Source organism: Odocoileus virginianus, chromosome 16, assembly GCF_023699985.2.
Source record: "Odocoileus virginianus isolate 20LAN1187 ecotype Illinois chromosome 16, Ovbor_1.2, whole genome shotgun sequence".
In the NCBI taxonomy this organism is placed as follows: Eukaryota; Metazoa; Chordata; class Mammalia; order Artiodactyla; family Cervidae; genus Odocoileus; species Odocoileus virginianus.
Window position 1 is genome coordinate 4046380 of NC_069689.1, and position 14299 is coordinate 4060678.

Below are 14299 nucleotides of genomic sequence, written 5' to 3' on the forward strand. Positions count from 1 at the left end.
TTTTAAAAGAAATGTCTTTAGAGCAGAACTGTGGCTCAGAGCATCCAGTGGGAGAACTTTATAGCTGATTGATGGTCATGGTCTCTCCAACGCGGTGAAACTGTGCAGACACCACCCATTCCTTTGATGTCCTGAGGACCTTCTGTACTGTCAGAGCCCAGCCTCTGATGTGGGAGTTGTCTTTATCCAGGAAGCCAACATACTATTTTTATTTAGTGTGCGTGCGTGGTCACTCAGTCATGTCTGACTCTTCACCACCCCATGGACTGTAGCCCTCTAGGCTCCTCTGCCAATGGAATTTTCCAGGCAAGAATACTGGAGTGGGTTGTCATTTCCTACTCCAGGGGATCTTCCTAACCCAGGGGTCAAATCCGCGTCTCCTGCTTTGGTAGGTGGATTCTTTACCACTGTGCCACCTGGAAAGCTGTATTTTTATTTACTTACTTATTTTTTGGCTGCACTGGTTCCTTGTTGCTGCATCAGGCCTTCTCTAGTCGTAGTGAGTTCAGGCCACTCTCCAGTAAGCTGTGCGTAGGCTGTTTATTGCAGTGGTTTCTGTTGTGGAGCTCAGGCTCTAGGATGCATGGACTTCAGTAGTTGTGGTGTGTGGGCTCAGTAGTTGCGGCTCAAGAGATCTAGAGCTCAAGCTCAGTAGTTGTAACATGTGGGTTTAGTTGCCCCGTGGCATGTGGAATCTTCCCGGACCACGGATTGAACCCATGTCACCTGCATTGCCAGGTGAATTCTTAACCACTAGACCTCCAGGGAAGTCTGCCAACACACTTTAAATTGAACTTGGCTGTTGGTTGAGGTCATCAACATTTTTGTATCTGAGAAGGATCATAGAGGAACTTCTAGATTTCTGCTGAAATGTTGAGAGGATGGACTTTGTCTTGGACATGCACTTCTCCTTCTTCCCCTTGATAGTAGGGAACACAGACCTGGGTTTGAATTTTGACTGTGCCAAGTGGCTGTGAGATCGTGAGTGATCATGATAATATGGATAGTTGATGCCTAATGAGTAGTTAGTGTGTGCCAAGCACTGTTCTGAGCTTAACAGGCATTAACTCATGTCCTACTCATAACAGCATAACATGAAGTAGATTCCTGTTATTCACATTTTACCAGTGAGAAATCTGAGGCACATTAAGTAGCTTGGCTGTTACAGCCAGCAAATGGCCGAGCTGGGATTTGAAGTCAGTTAGGCTCCAGAATCCAGTAGGCTATACTTTGGGCAAATGGATGATACCATCTTGTGAGATTGCTATGAGCTTTATTTTTTTGTTATGAGCTTTAAATGATAGCATGTATTAAGTGTTTAGTACAATGTCTGGCACATAGTCATCATTTACTTAGTAGTATCTAATACTGTTAGTAATATGAACATATACATTATGAAATAGTCTATATAATTTTGTTCCATTTTTGTAAAGAAAATTCCATGTGTATTTATGGATAGAAAAGTATCTGAAAGGATATACTCCAAAGTGCTGCCTGAGGTTATTACTGGTGATGTGGTTATGTACATTTTATTTTCTTCTTTGTTTTGCTGTATTTTTCAGATTTTCCGCAGCAGCCATGGGTATTATTATTTGAAATAAAAGTCTACGGTTTGTTATTGGGTTTTGCTTTTGTTTTTTAAAGCTAAGGAGGCACTCCCAGGCATACAGGAGCGCTTTAAGCGCCAGCAGAGTAAGGTGTCCCTGCAAAGCTATGGAACTCCACACTGTGCTCAGCAACTTGGAAGTGGTTTGGTCTTTTTCTCACTTTGTCATTTGTCTTTTAATTTTGTATGGTGTTTTGGACACACAGACATTTTTCACTGCTGTCTTTCTGTTGGAGTTTAGACAGGCATTTACATTTCTAGAGAACAGAAATGTTACAGCAGAGGTTATTTCCATGTTGCTGGGGTGAGTAATCAAGCCTGTGGAAATCAATGCCTCCCTGCTCCTGCTCAGCCTGGAGTCAGGTCCCTTGAGTTGCCTGTGCAAGAAGCAGCTCTGTGGCTTACAGTCTGAAGATCTGCCCTTCGAGGACTTGGGGCTCAGTCCTGAGAGAGCGTTGGTTTTCCTTGTCCACAGTGTCAGGGCACACGGCATTCGTCGTGGCTGCTGGTTGTGCTTTAGTGTGAGCTCTTCAGGAGATCACTGCACAGATCTTCCTTGTCAGTTTCTGATATGCCGATGGCTGGATTAAAAGTCAGATCATCCCTGCGTGCCTTTAAAATTTGGCAGAAATGTACCCAAAGGCATTGTCTACTAATTTAAATGGTTTCTATTTTGCATTTAAATCTTGAATCAATGTTGAATTTATTTTCTTTTATGTTGTGGCCTAGGTTTCAAACCTAAACTGTAATTCTTGATACTTTTATTTCTTTCCAAAATTTTAGCCACTTGTCATAATGCCTTTGTTTAATGATTAATACTTTTTCAATCCCTGGTCAGGGAATGAACATCCCACATGCCACACAGTGCAGAAAAAAATTTTAAGAATTAAAAAATAAAAAAAAACAACAAAACATAAAATTTGATTTGATTTGAAATGCTGCATAAATATTTTTATATCTACTTAGCCCTGTATTTTGATTCTCTGGCAGTAGAGTACTGGTTTAATTATTGTGGTTTTATAATATGCTTACCCATTTGGTAGGTCAAAGCCTCATACCTTGTTTATTTTTTCAGAATTCTCAAAGGTTAAACTTCCGATTAATTTTGTAATCTCTTTGCCATGCTTTGAAGAACTTTTTAGAATTTTGGCTGGATTTTTTTTTTAAGTTTCTATTGATACATAAGGCTTTATTAAATATTTACCTATGCATTTTATGTTTTGTTGTTTTTTTTAAATTTTTTAATTCTTAAAATTTTTTTCTGCACTGTGTGGCATGTGGGATGTTAGTTCCCTGACCAGGGATTGAACCCGTGCCCCTCTGCACTGGATGTTTGGAGTCTTAACCACTGGACCGCCAGGGAATTTCTGCGTTTTATATTTTGATTGTATTATGAACATGTTTCTGATTGTCTCCTGCAGGTGTAAAGGAAGCCATTTGCTCACTGGGAGAGTCTAGAGCCAAGAATTGACCAGGTCTCACCCGATGCTGTACCCCTAGTGTTGACTGCTGCATTGGCCTAAGTCAGGCTCTTAATAAGTATTTGCCAAGTGAATGAACAAACATTTCTGTGTATGTGGTGTTTTCTTCTTTTGGATTCTTTTAGAAAGGTCCCCAGGAATGGAGTTTTGGATCAAAGGAGATGAGCGTTAGTACAGCTTCTAAAATGTGCTGAGTCTTGGTAGATGGAGATTCTTTACCAATGGGCTGGAGACCCAGGTGATAAGAGGGCTTGGGTCAGTTTGTGGTGTAGTGAGAATGCAGCTAGGAGATGAGGCCTGACTCCTGTGGATGTGCACAATTGCAGCTGTAGCCCCTGTGCCCAGTAATGCGCTTGCCTGCCAGGGTGGGCCCTTAATAAACATGTCTTGAGATGAATTAACTTTATTGTGGGACTTCTCGGAGTACCAAGGAAAGAGCTCGGCTTGGAGAGAGGGAAATTCCTGGGGTCCAAGGGCAGGGACAGGTGTCTGGGGCCCATTTCCCCAAGAGTTGACTCCTGGGTTTTGGGCTATTGGTGGTCTGGGCACAAAGGCTTGTGGGAACAGCTGGGCATCACATGGTTCTCCGCGCCAGCTGCCAAGGGCTAAATTCCACCTCAAGCTGGATGAGGCATGGCCTGGTTTCCATTCTCTGAACTGGCATCTCAGGTCATGGCGCCTAAATGCAGCAGATGTCTGTCATCTCAGAGGACTATGCCCACGCTGTTCTCATCTGCCCTCCCAGCTCCCCAGGACATTTCTGCAGCTGTGTAGGGACAACCAGAATGGCTTTCCCAGATGTTTGGCTTAATTTCTCATGTTGGGATTGGTGCCATAATTTGAACTAGAATTTTAGTAGTCTTGAGGCAGTAGCAGTAGCTGAACGTAGGAGAGAATGAGTCAGATATTTGAGTGTTGAACTGTATTCCAGGCACTGTGCTAGGCATCTTGGACCATATTGAGGCCAGGAGGTTTTGCCTCTGCCTTCAAGGAACTTAGACTAAGGAAGAACACACAGGGAGGGCGCCACTGCCGCGGGAAGCTGTCCTGGGCTACATGGTGTTCTGAGTTCCCCATTCTGAGTGTGGAGAGAACATTCAGCCTTGGGTCAGTAAGCCTTATTTGGGTTTTGTATTGGGTTTTGCAGACTGAGTAGAAGATGGAGAGACCAGTGTTTATGGGAGACTCAGGATATGACCCTGGCGAGCCTTCAGACAACAGATGTGACACCTGGCCTGTTGGATGCTTGCCTGGCGTCTGCTCTTCTTCTCTTCTGAGCTGTGAAGCTTTGCCTCATTTTTGCTCCTTCCAGCATGGTTGAATGTCTGTCTGGTTCTCCAGAATGTGGGACTAAAGCATTTTAAATGTTGATTTGGGTAGGGTGGGGCAGAGATTGATCCTCTCTGGGTCATGGTGGTGGTGGTGATAAGCCTCAGCACTGCCTGGCTCATTTGTCACCAGGTGGGTATAGCTCAGTGGAGGGAGTTCTGGTGTTGGACTCCTTGAGGTGCCCTGTGTGAAGACAGGGAGGGAGACAGATCGAAGACAGATCCCTCAAGGGTCCTACTTGCCTTCCTCTGGGAGGGGGCAGGGAAGATTCTGAAACTGTGAGCCATTAGCTAGACCAGCCAGACTCATTCTTTGAGGTCTCCAAATAATGTTGGTATCTCCATGGACATTAACAGAGCGTGAAGTGGTTGGGGATATGGGGATTACTTAAAAAACAAAGTTATTTGAGTCATAAAGTTCTGTGGGAGGTGAAGAAGGTTGGCTGCCCCACTGTCAGGAGACCCATGCCCATGGCCATCCCCGAGGGCATCCCCACATGCTGGGTTTCCCACCTCACCAGATCTCCCGCCAGCCCTGGCTCTCCCAAATGGTATTTGCCACCATTATCTAGAACAGACCCTTTCAATACAAATGTGATGTGAGCCAGATACATACTTTTAAGTTTTTGGCTGACCACATTAAACAGGTGAAATTATTTTAACTACTATATTTTATTTAACCCAGTGTATCTGTATTTCATGATGTGGCACTAGCTGTATTTCACATGCTCACGAGCTGTGTGACTAGTGGCTGCTGAGTTGGCGGGGCAGAGCCAGACTGACTTTGCATGACCGAGTGAGACTAGTTTGTGGTTCTGTATTTAATTAGGACTGAAGAAGGCCCAATCTCAGTTCAGTCTGTTTAAAAGATATCAAGGGGAAACACAGAGGCTTTGTGGAATTCTGCTGGAATTTTGCTGTTTTACTTTTAATCCTGTCCTGTCTTACAACCTGTGTGTACTTCTGTCTTTGGGTTTCAGCTCCCTGAGGGGAGGACCTTTGGGGGCTTTTCTGCCTCCTTGATCTTGGCACATGCCTGGGAGCCATGTGCCCCCAGCAGCCTTTCACAGCTGCTTGGGGATAGAAGTCAAGATGCTTTTACTGATTTCTAGGTTTTTTTCTTTTTCTTTTTGAAGGAAACAAACTCCAGTTAATCTTTGTCTTGAGATAATTTTGCTTGCATTATTGACCAGATTTCTGTAACATGATTAATATGCCAGACCTTGAAAGCATGTGATCTGAAAGTTTTGCCCCAGGAATTTAGTAAGAGATGATTAAGAGGTTACTAATTGTTCCTCAGTCAGATTTAATACTCGGAAATTTAAAGGGGGAACAGCTTTCTTTCCTTTTTAAAAAACCAACTTGTACTTTAATTGATTGATTGATCGGTTGGCTGCACGGGGTCTTTGCTGATCTTGCACAGGCTTTCTCTAGTTGCGGAGAGAGGGAGCTACACTTGGTTGCGGTGTGCGTGCTTTTCATTGTGGTGGTCTCTCTTGTTGCAGAGCACCGGCTTCCACAGTTGGAGCGCGTGCACTCAGGAGCGGCAGCACACAGGGTCAGCAGTTGTGGCTCACGGGCTTAGGTGCTCTGCAAGGCCGAACCTGTTACCCTTGCATCTGCAGGTGGATTCCTATCCACTGTGCCACCAGGGAAGTCCGGGAAAAAGCTTTCTTGTATCAGGCATATTTCTCATGGTGCCTGCATTTCAGGAAACAGCTAGAGAGGTCAGTGCTTAATCTGACTTCTCCCTGGGACAGGATTGGGGGCCAGGCAGGGGAACTGGTGTGAGGACTAGAACACACACATGCATGTGCACACACATGCACACACTGTCAAAACACATGCACTTTCCCCTAAGCTGGAGGTTGGGAGACCAGGGGCTCAGTATAGACTCTATGAAAGGGGTGGGGGGAGGGACTGGATGGGCTTTGGGCTCTGACTGGGCTTTGTCCCAGCCCCTTACTCTTCCATTCACTCTCTCCTCTTCTCTGGGAATGCTGTGTTCTCTTTGTCTTGCTTGAGGGCCAGGCTGAGCCCCAGTTGTCCACCCTGCAACCAGATTGCCACTCAGACTCCAGCTGCGCTTTAGGGCTCTTGGGCCTGAGCTCATCTCCTCCCCTCCCTGAACCCTGGCGCCACCCCACCCCCTGCTTATCCCAGCCTCCCCGTGAGTGCACTCTGTCCTCTGCCTTTGCACAAACTCTGCTCTCTGCCTGGAGCTGCTGCTTTCTATCTTGTCCTTCTGGCCACCACCTGCTTCCCCTTTAAGACAAGCTCCTGCATCACTTCATGATTGTTTGTTCATTCATTTCTTCACTTATTTATTCAACAAAAATGTGTCTGGCACTGAGCTTGATGCTAGAAAAATGGAGACATCTCAGAGTTGATGTTTATTGGACAAGAAAGACATTAAGCCAACAATATGAACCTTTTGAATCTATAGGTAGCAATTTTCTTAAACTTTCAGTACCTGATCCTTGTCCTATTTCCTCTGATTGATTAATTATCTTCCCTCAGTATCTCCAGTCACACCAGCCCCACCTTACCCACTCTGACCTCTGTCATAGCAATTAAAACACTCTTGAGATCACTGATTAATTTTTCCTCTCTTTCTCACAAGCCCTGATTCCAGGTTCCTGATAGATATTAAGAGTAAATGTTGATTGAATGTATGGATGAAATGATGACTTGGCTGATAGTTGGAGGGATTTTCTGTAGGATGCCCAGCAATCATGTACTGAGTAGTTTTCCTTACTAGGGCCATGCCTGCAAGTGTCACTAAAAAGAGTCCAGGTTGTAGCCAGAGCACTTGGAGGTCGTCCTTTGCTTGTGGACTGTAGAGGTTTGATCTCTGAATTGTCACTTGCTTTAGGTCTACAGAGCAATTTTCCAGATTGCCTCTGACCCTGAGGTAGAATGTATGGGTTCTAAAAACCATTGTGTCTGATGTCTGTACCCCTTACTGGATGCCAGTGGTTGCCACCATAATTGTGCCATGGCATCCTTCTCCTTGGGACTCCTTTGTGGGGATCTGTGACCCATACTTGCCATCTAGTTTGTTAGTTAATAGCTAGGTTCAGCATTTTGAGTTCCCTCTATATCTTGGTTGATTTTTTTTTTTTTAATGTACATAGTGAAGGTCACTGTGGTATATAGTTCTTCGAGTTTGGACAGATATATAGAGTTGGGTATCTGCTCCCATAGTCGTGATGCAGAGTAGGTCAGCCCCCCGCCCCCGTCCTCTCGCGCTGCCCCTTTGTAGTCAGCCAGTCCTTTCTCCCAAGCCCTGGCAACCACAGGTTTGTTGTCTGTCCCTATAATTTTTTCTTTAGAAGAATGTCATGTAAATGGAATCATACAGTATGTAGCCTTTTGGGGCTGGCTTCTTTCACATATGCATGTAATATTCATCCATGTTGTGTGAGTCAGTGGTTTGCTCCCTTTTACTGCTGAATAGTATTCCATGGTGTGAACGTTCCACAGTTTGTTTATCGGTCACTGGATAAAGGACATTTGGCTTGTTTTAAATCTTTGGCAATTACAAATAAAGCCTCTGAGCATTTGCATGCAGATTTTGTGTGAATATATATTTTGTATTCCTCTTGTGCGAACACCTAGGAGTGGGGTTGCCAGGTCATTTGGTAAGTGTATGTTTGTAAGGAATTGCAACACTGTTTTCCAGAAAACTGCGCTATTATATATTCCCACCAGCAAGGAATGAAAGTTCTAGTTGCTCTGTACCCTTTTCAGCCATTGATATTTTCTACTGTTTAAAAATATGGCCATTGTCATAGATGTTCCATCTAGTTTTTTTTGTTTTTAATTCAGTTTAGTTCAGTCACTTAGTCATGTCTGACTCTTTGCGACCCCATGAATCGCAGTACGCCAGGCCTTTCTGTCCATCACCAACTCCCGGAGTTTACCCAAACTCATGTCCATCGAATCTGTGAAGCCATCCAGCCATCTCACCCTCTGTCGTCCCCTTCTCCTCCTGCCCCCGATCCCTCCCAGCATCAAGGTCCTTTCCAGTGAGTCAACTCTTCGCATGAGGTGGCCAAAGTATTGGAGTTTCAACTTCAGCATCAGTCCTTCCAATGAACAGTCAGGACTGATCTCCTTTAGGATGGACTGGTTGGATCTTCTTGTAGTCCAAGGGACTCTCAAAAGTCTTCTCCAACACCACAGTTGAAAAGGATCAATTTTTCGGCGCTCAGCTTTCTTCACAGTCCAACTCTCACATCCATACATGACCACTGGAAAAACCATAGCCTTGACCAGACGGACCTTTGTTGACAAAATAATGTTTCTGCTTTTTAATATGCTGTCTAGGTTGGTCATAACTTTCCTTCCAAGGAGTAAGTGTCTTTTAATTTCATGGCTGCAATCACCATCTGCAGTGATTTGGGAGCCCAGAAAAACAAAGTCAGCCACTGTTTCTACTGTTTCCCCATCTATTTGCCATGAAGTGATGGGACCGGATGCCATGATCTTAGTTTTCTGAATGTTGAGCTTTAAGCCAGCTTTTTCACTCTCCTCTTTCACTTTCATCAAGAGGCTCTTTAGTTCTTCTTCACTTTCTTTCATAAGGGTGGTGTCATCTGCATATCTTGATTGATATTTCTCCCGGCAATCTTGATTCCAGCTTGTGCTTCCTCCAGCCCAGCGTTTCTCATGATGTACTCTGCATATAAGTGAAATAAGCAGGGTGACAATATACAGCCTTGACGTACTCCTTTTCCTATTTGGAACCAGTCTGTTGTTCCATGTCCAGTTCTAACTGCATAATTAATTATATTTATTTGTTTATTCCTGGCTGCACTGGGTCTTCATTGCTGTGTGTGGGCTTTCTCTAGTTGTGATGAGGAAGGGCTGCTCTCGTTGCTGTGTGCAGGCTTCTCTTTGAGATGGCTTCTCTTGCTGTGGGACGTAGGATCTAGAGCTCAGGCTCAGTAGTTGTGGCATGTGGGCTTAGTTGCCCCAGGGCATGTGGCATCTTCCTGAACCAGGAATGGAACCTGTGTTCCCTGTATTGGCACGCGGATTCTTAACCACTGGACCACCTGGGAAGCCCACCATCTAGTTTTTAATCTGCAGTTTTCTTTACTCACTTTCTTAGATGCTGACAGGATTTAAATACCATTATTAGATTTGATTTGGCAGGGATGTCATCCATACCTATGTGAGATTTGATTTCTTCAGATAGAATTCATAGGTGCTCAGAACGAAAGGGCACTGAGAATATCAAGCCTTCCAAAAACCTTTTGAGGAAAGCATTAAATTGTATCATTCTGTAATTTTAGAATTTAAAAAGATTTCTTATCATTAGGATTAAATTCTTTTATGTAAAAGTTGCTGTTTTCTTGACCACTTGTAGTGAATAAAGGTTACTAATCTTGAAATTTCTTTGAGTTGTTCTTTTTAAAAAATAATTTTGTATATTTATTTATTTTTGGCTGTGCTGGATCTTCATTGCTGTGTGGGCTTTTCTCTAGTTGCAGCGAGTGGGGGGTATTCTCAAGCTGCAGCATGAAGGCTTCTCATTGCAGTGGCTTCTCTTGTTGTGGAGCATGGGCTGTAGGGCACTTGAGCTTGAGTAGTGTGGCGCATGGGCTTAGTTGCTCCGAGTCTTGTGGGATCTTCCCAGACCAGGGATGAAACCTGTGTCCCCCTGCATTGACAGGCAGATTCTTTACCACTGAGCCCCAAGGGAAGCCCCTCTTTGACTTCTTCTTAACTCTCCCTGCCATGTGTCAAGGTGTCCAATCTGTCCTCACAAAACATAATTTTTTTTAAGTTATTTGTGCTTTTGGTGACCATAACACTTTTCCCCTCTCCCTCTTATAGGCCCCTAATCGTCAACTCATGACTTACTGGTTACAAGAACTTCAGCAGAAGAGATGGGAATATTGCAACAGCCTTGACATGGTAAAGTGGGACAGCAGGACCTCCCCGACTCCTGGAGATTTTTCTCAGGGTCTCGTGGCCAGAGATAACACAGGTAGGTGAGAGATGGAGGGCTCCCGTGTCAGTGCTTTTGCATTGACATTTGATGTATCAAGTCAACTGAGCAGAAGAACTGAGAATGAAAATAATGATGATGATCCCTTAGGAAGGGGCAGCATCCCATAGTGGCTGAGGGCCTCTGCTTTCATGTACAGACTATATTCAAGCCCAACAACAACCTCAGGAGTCAGGCAAGGCTGGTGCCCAGCACCCTAAAGAGATGGTACTGCTGAGGCCAGTGGGTAGCGAGCCGTCGTGCTGAAGTCGTCTGACCCCAGGACCAGCCTTCTCTCTCCTCCCTCTGGAGGTGAAGCACCAGCACCCACAGTCCTGTGCACAGATGTGTGTGCCCACTGGGAAGATGTTCTCAGAGCTCTCACTGTGATTCCCTGATGCTTCTTGGGAAGACGTTAAACCAGACGATAAGACTCTGGTTCTGTTTTATCTTGGACCTGTGGCATTTTCACAGTTCATGCTAAGCCCTGGCCAGTTGCAGCATGGAGGTAAAGTGGTTTTATATTTGGAATATAAAAAAAAATTAAAGCCCCATGATCTTCTCGTGACTGTTTGGTTGTGATTACCCTGTTAGAATAGTAGGAGGATAGTTATTCAAAGCCCACCCTCCAACCTGGCTCCTGCAGGGACTGTGGAAGTGGAGATGGGGGGTGCTGTACTTGTGGCTCTCTCTTCATAGAGGGAGCAGAGCAGGCCCGGAAATAGCCAGCCCCTGGGCCTGAAGTAAGGTGTGAGAAGGCCAGGCAGCATTTCTTAAGGAGTGCACTTTGGAATTTAGCTGGTATGGGGTGGTTCTCAGGCCTCTAAAAAGGTGTGGTGCGAACTTTGTAACACCTTCGAGACCTTCGCTTGGGAGAACACAGGCTACTGTAGATTACTGGTGACCCGGAGACGTGTGCAATTGACTAGTTTTGGAAATGAATGCCTTCTTGGACTTTTAAAATTATTTTTCCTCCAAATTCCTTTTTTACTGCCTGCCTTGTTTTTAACCGATCAGCAGGCTAACCCTCTGGTTAGTGAGAAATTACTGTATACTTCATACCTGTTAAAATGCTATGCAGTGAGAGTTCTTAGGTCATTTTCATGGATGACTTAACACCAACAATAGCAGGAGCTGAAGGGATGCCTTCCTTTTCAAGCCAAAGCCCCTCTATGTTTAGTTCACACGTCTCCTCACTGATGACTGGGTTTTGTAAAAAGCCACTATTATAGAGCTTTGGATCAAAAGAATCCCCATAGCTCAGGATCGGTCACTGGGAATGTTTGGAAACCCTGCTGGGAAGCCAGCAGTATTCAAGGCAGTAGCCTTTGGCACAGGCGAGCCTGGCTTTGCCTTGGTTCCTTTATTCTGAGGACACCAAGTGTTTCTATCTAAGGGAGACTCAGGCATTAGACCAAGAGGAGGGCCACAGGAATGGCACCTAGCCCTGCGATCTCTTCATAACACACATCCTTCCTTCTTTTAAGCTGAAGTACTGAGGCTGGGGAGCCGGAGAAAACACCTGCAACCCCCTTTGGTTCTCTGCATTTGGCTTGGGGACTGTAGTGTGGGAATTTAGAGTTGGCATCCTCTGGCATTTACTCATTGAGGAAGCAGATGCCCATGTCAGGCCTGGATCCCCCTCACAGAGTTTCTAGTCCAGAGAGGGAAGAAAAAGTGAGATCACGTGAGAGGGAAGGAACAGGCTGCCAAGGGCCATGAATGGCTTAAGCACAGCTTTGGGGTGGGTGGGGACCCTCTCTGAGACCTGAGGATGACCAGGTAAGAGCAGCATAGTGCCCTCCAGGACTAGAAGGAGGTGAGGCTCGAGGAGTAAGGCAGTGGGCAGGGAGCCAAGCTGGGGGCCCACCCAGGGCCAGGGTGGGGAGGGCTGGACTGTGGGCTTGGGCTTCTGGACTCTCCTAAGAGCAGTGGAATGCCTCTGAAGATTTTATGTGTAGACATGACTATAATTTTGAACTTTCTGCCGATTTTGTAGATAACTTCTGAGAATAAATAGTGAAACTTTGGATGACCAGGTGATTTGTAAGACTGTAGTTATTCAAGAAGACAGAAAGTCTAAAGGAGGAAGTCAAGAAGAAAAGGCTAGATTTTACACCCCCCCCCCCCATTTTAATCATCATTTTAGATAAATTGGTTAAAAGATAAAATGTGTTAAGGTATGTTGTGGTGCTCTGTGATGTTTCTGAAGCCATGCTAGTAGTCATCTGCTCAACTTAGCCTAAATCATGTTAACTCTAATAAGATTGAAGGCATATGCTTTTATTACTCTGATTTGCATTAAAAAATGAAACTTTTCCTACTGTCCTTTCCATGTTACCCAATTTTTAGTAATGTCTTCATTTGTTGCTAATGTTGTCATCCATCAGTACTTGTCTAGCACCTAAAGTCAACATGGGGAAAGGTACATGAAACTCACGTTTCCTGGACAGGCAGCTCTGTCTAGTGGAAGAATCCCTGTGGGCCTGGTTTGAGTCTTGTCTCTGATGTTTACTGTTTGTCAGACTCTTGAGTGTGAGTCCTTTTCTCTCTAGTTAAGGGTAGCGGACTGCAGCCTGTGGAAATGAAGTTTTAATGGAACAAAGCACCACCATTTATTTATAAAACACCATTTATTTCGTGTTGTCTGTGGCTGCTTTTGCACACCAGTGGTAGAGTTGAATAGTTGTCACAAGACCATTTAGCTCACCAGTCTAAAATACCAACTACTATCTGGCCTTTTAAGAGGAAGTTTTTTTTTTTTTTTCTGACCCCTACTGTGATGTTTTGAGTGTCCCTCTCTTTTTGAGCCTTAGTTTTTTCAACTGTGAAATGGAGATTGTTCATTCAGTCTTTCACTCCAGGCCTTCTTATATTCTAGGCATTGTGCCACTGCCTGGGATATAAAGACAGGTGAGTTGTGGGCCGTGTTCTCGAAGAGTATGTGGTCTAGTGAGGGACCCAGACAAAGAGGCCTGCACAATGCAGTCTGGTAAGCATAGGGGCCAGAGATGGGCACAGGAAGCTTACCTACATGTGCCTGTTGGAGGGTGGATATTGGTGGTGTCTGCGAAGGCTTCCTGTACTAGGAGATGACTGCATTGAGTCCTGAAGTCAGATAAGAGCCAGCCTTGTGAAGCAGGGAGTGGAAAGGCCTGGAGACCCTGGAGATCAGGGCCTGATACACATGTAGAGAGAGTGGGCAGGAGTGACAAAGACAAAGCTGGATGGATGATCAGGGACCAAACCTGGAGGGGCTTGTAAGATAAGCAAAGGCATGACCAGTGATTGGGTTGAATGTGCATTTGAGATGATTAACCATGGCCGAGAGGGAAAGAATGGATTTCTTGGCAAGATGAAAGGAATGGAGACCAGTTAGAAGGCTGGTCCAGCCTAGAAATTACAGTAGCAGGTAGCAGCAGAAAAGATGGGAAAAAGTGTGCAGAGTTGGAGATTGTGTACTGAGAGAACTGGAGGATTAAAGGTGGGATTAGCTTTGGGGGAGCAAGAGGCCAGAGGGTGCTGTCCAGGCCCCAGGCCCAGGCAGTTGCCTGGATGGGATTGGGAGGAATACTCACCATAGCCTTGTCCCTCACCCACCCCCATCCCCCCGTAGTTCTCTTATGAGGATCACATGGGAACTGCATTGTTAAGTGTAAAGATATACATTATATTCCAGTCCCAAAGAAGGGCAATACCAAAGAATGTTCAGACTGCCACACAATTGTACTCATTTCACATACTAGCAAGGTAATGCTCAGAATCCTTCAAGCTCTAGGCTTCAACAGTATGTGAACCAAGAACTTCCAGATATATAAGCTGGATTTAGAAAAGGCAGAGGAACCAGAGATCAAATTGCCAACATTCAGTGGATCATAGAAAA

The 14299-nt window shown here is 44.9% G+C and overlaps 1 protein-coding gene across 3 annotated transcripts in view; it reads left to right on the forward strand.

Annotated features, from left to right (window-relative positions):
* Positions 1-14299, forward strand: part of TBC1D2B (TBC1 domain family member 2B) — an 88955-nt gene that overhangs the window by 11958 nt on the left and 62698 nt on the right. For all 3 annotated transcript variants that reach the window (XM_070477657.1, XM_070477656.1, XM_020883861.2), the window contains exon 2: positions 10263-10416. In XM_070477657.1, coding sequence (XP_070333758.1) covers positions 10263-10416 — 154 coding nt within the window. The remainder of the gene's footprint in view (positions 1-10262; positions 10417-14299) is intronic.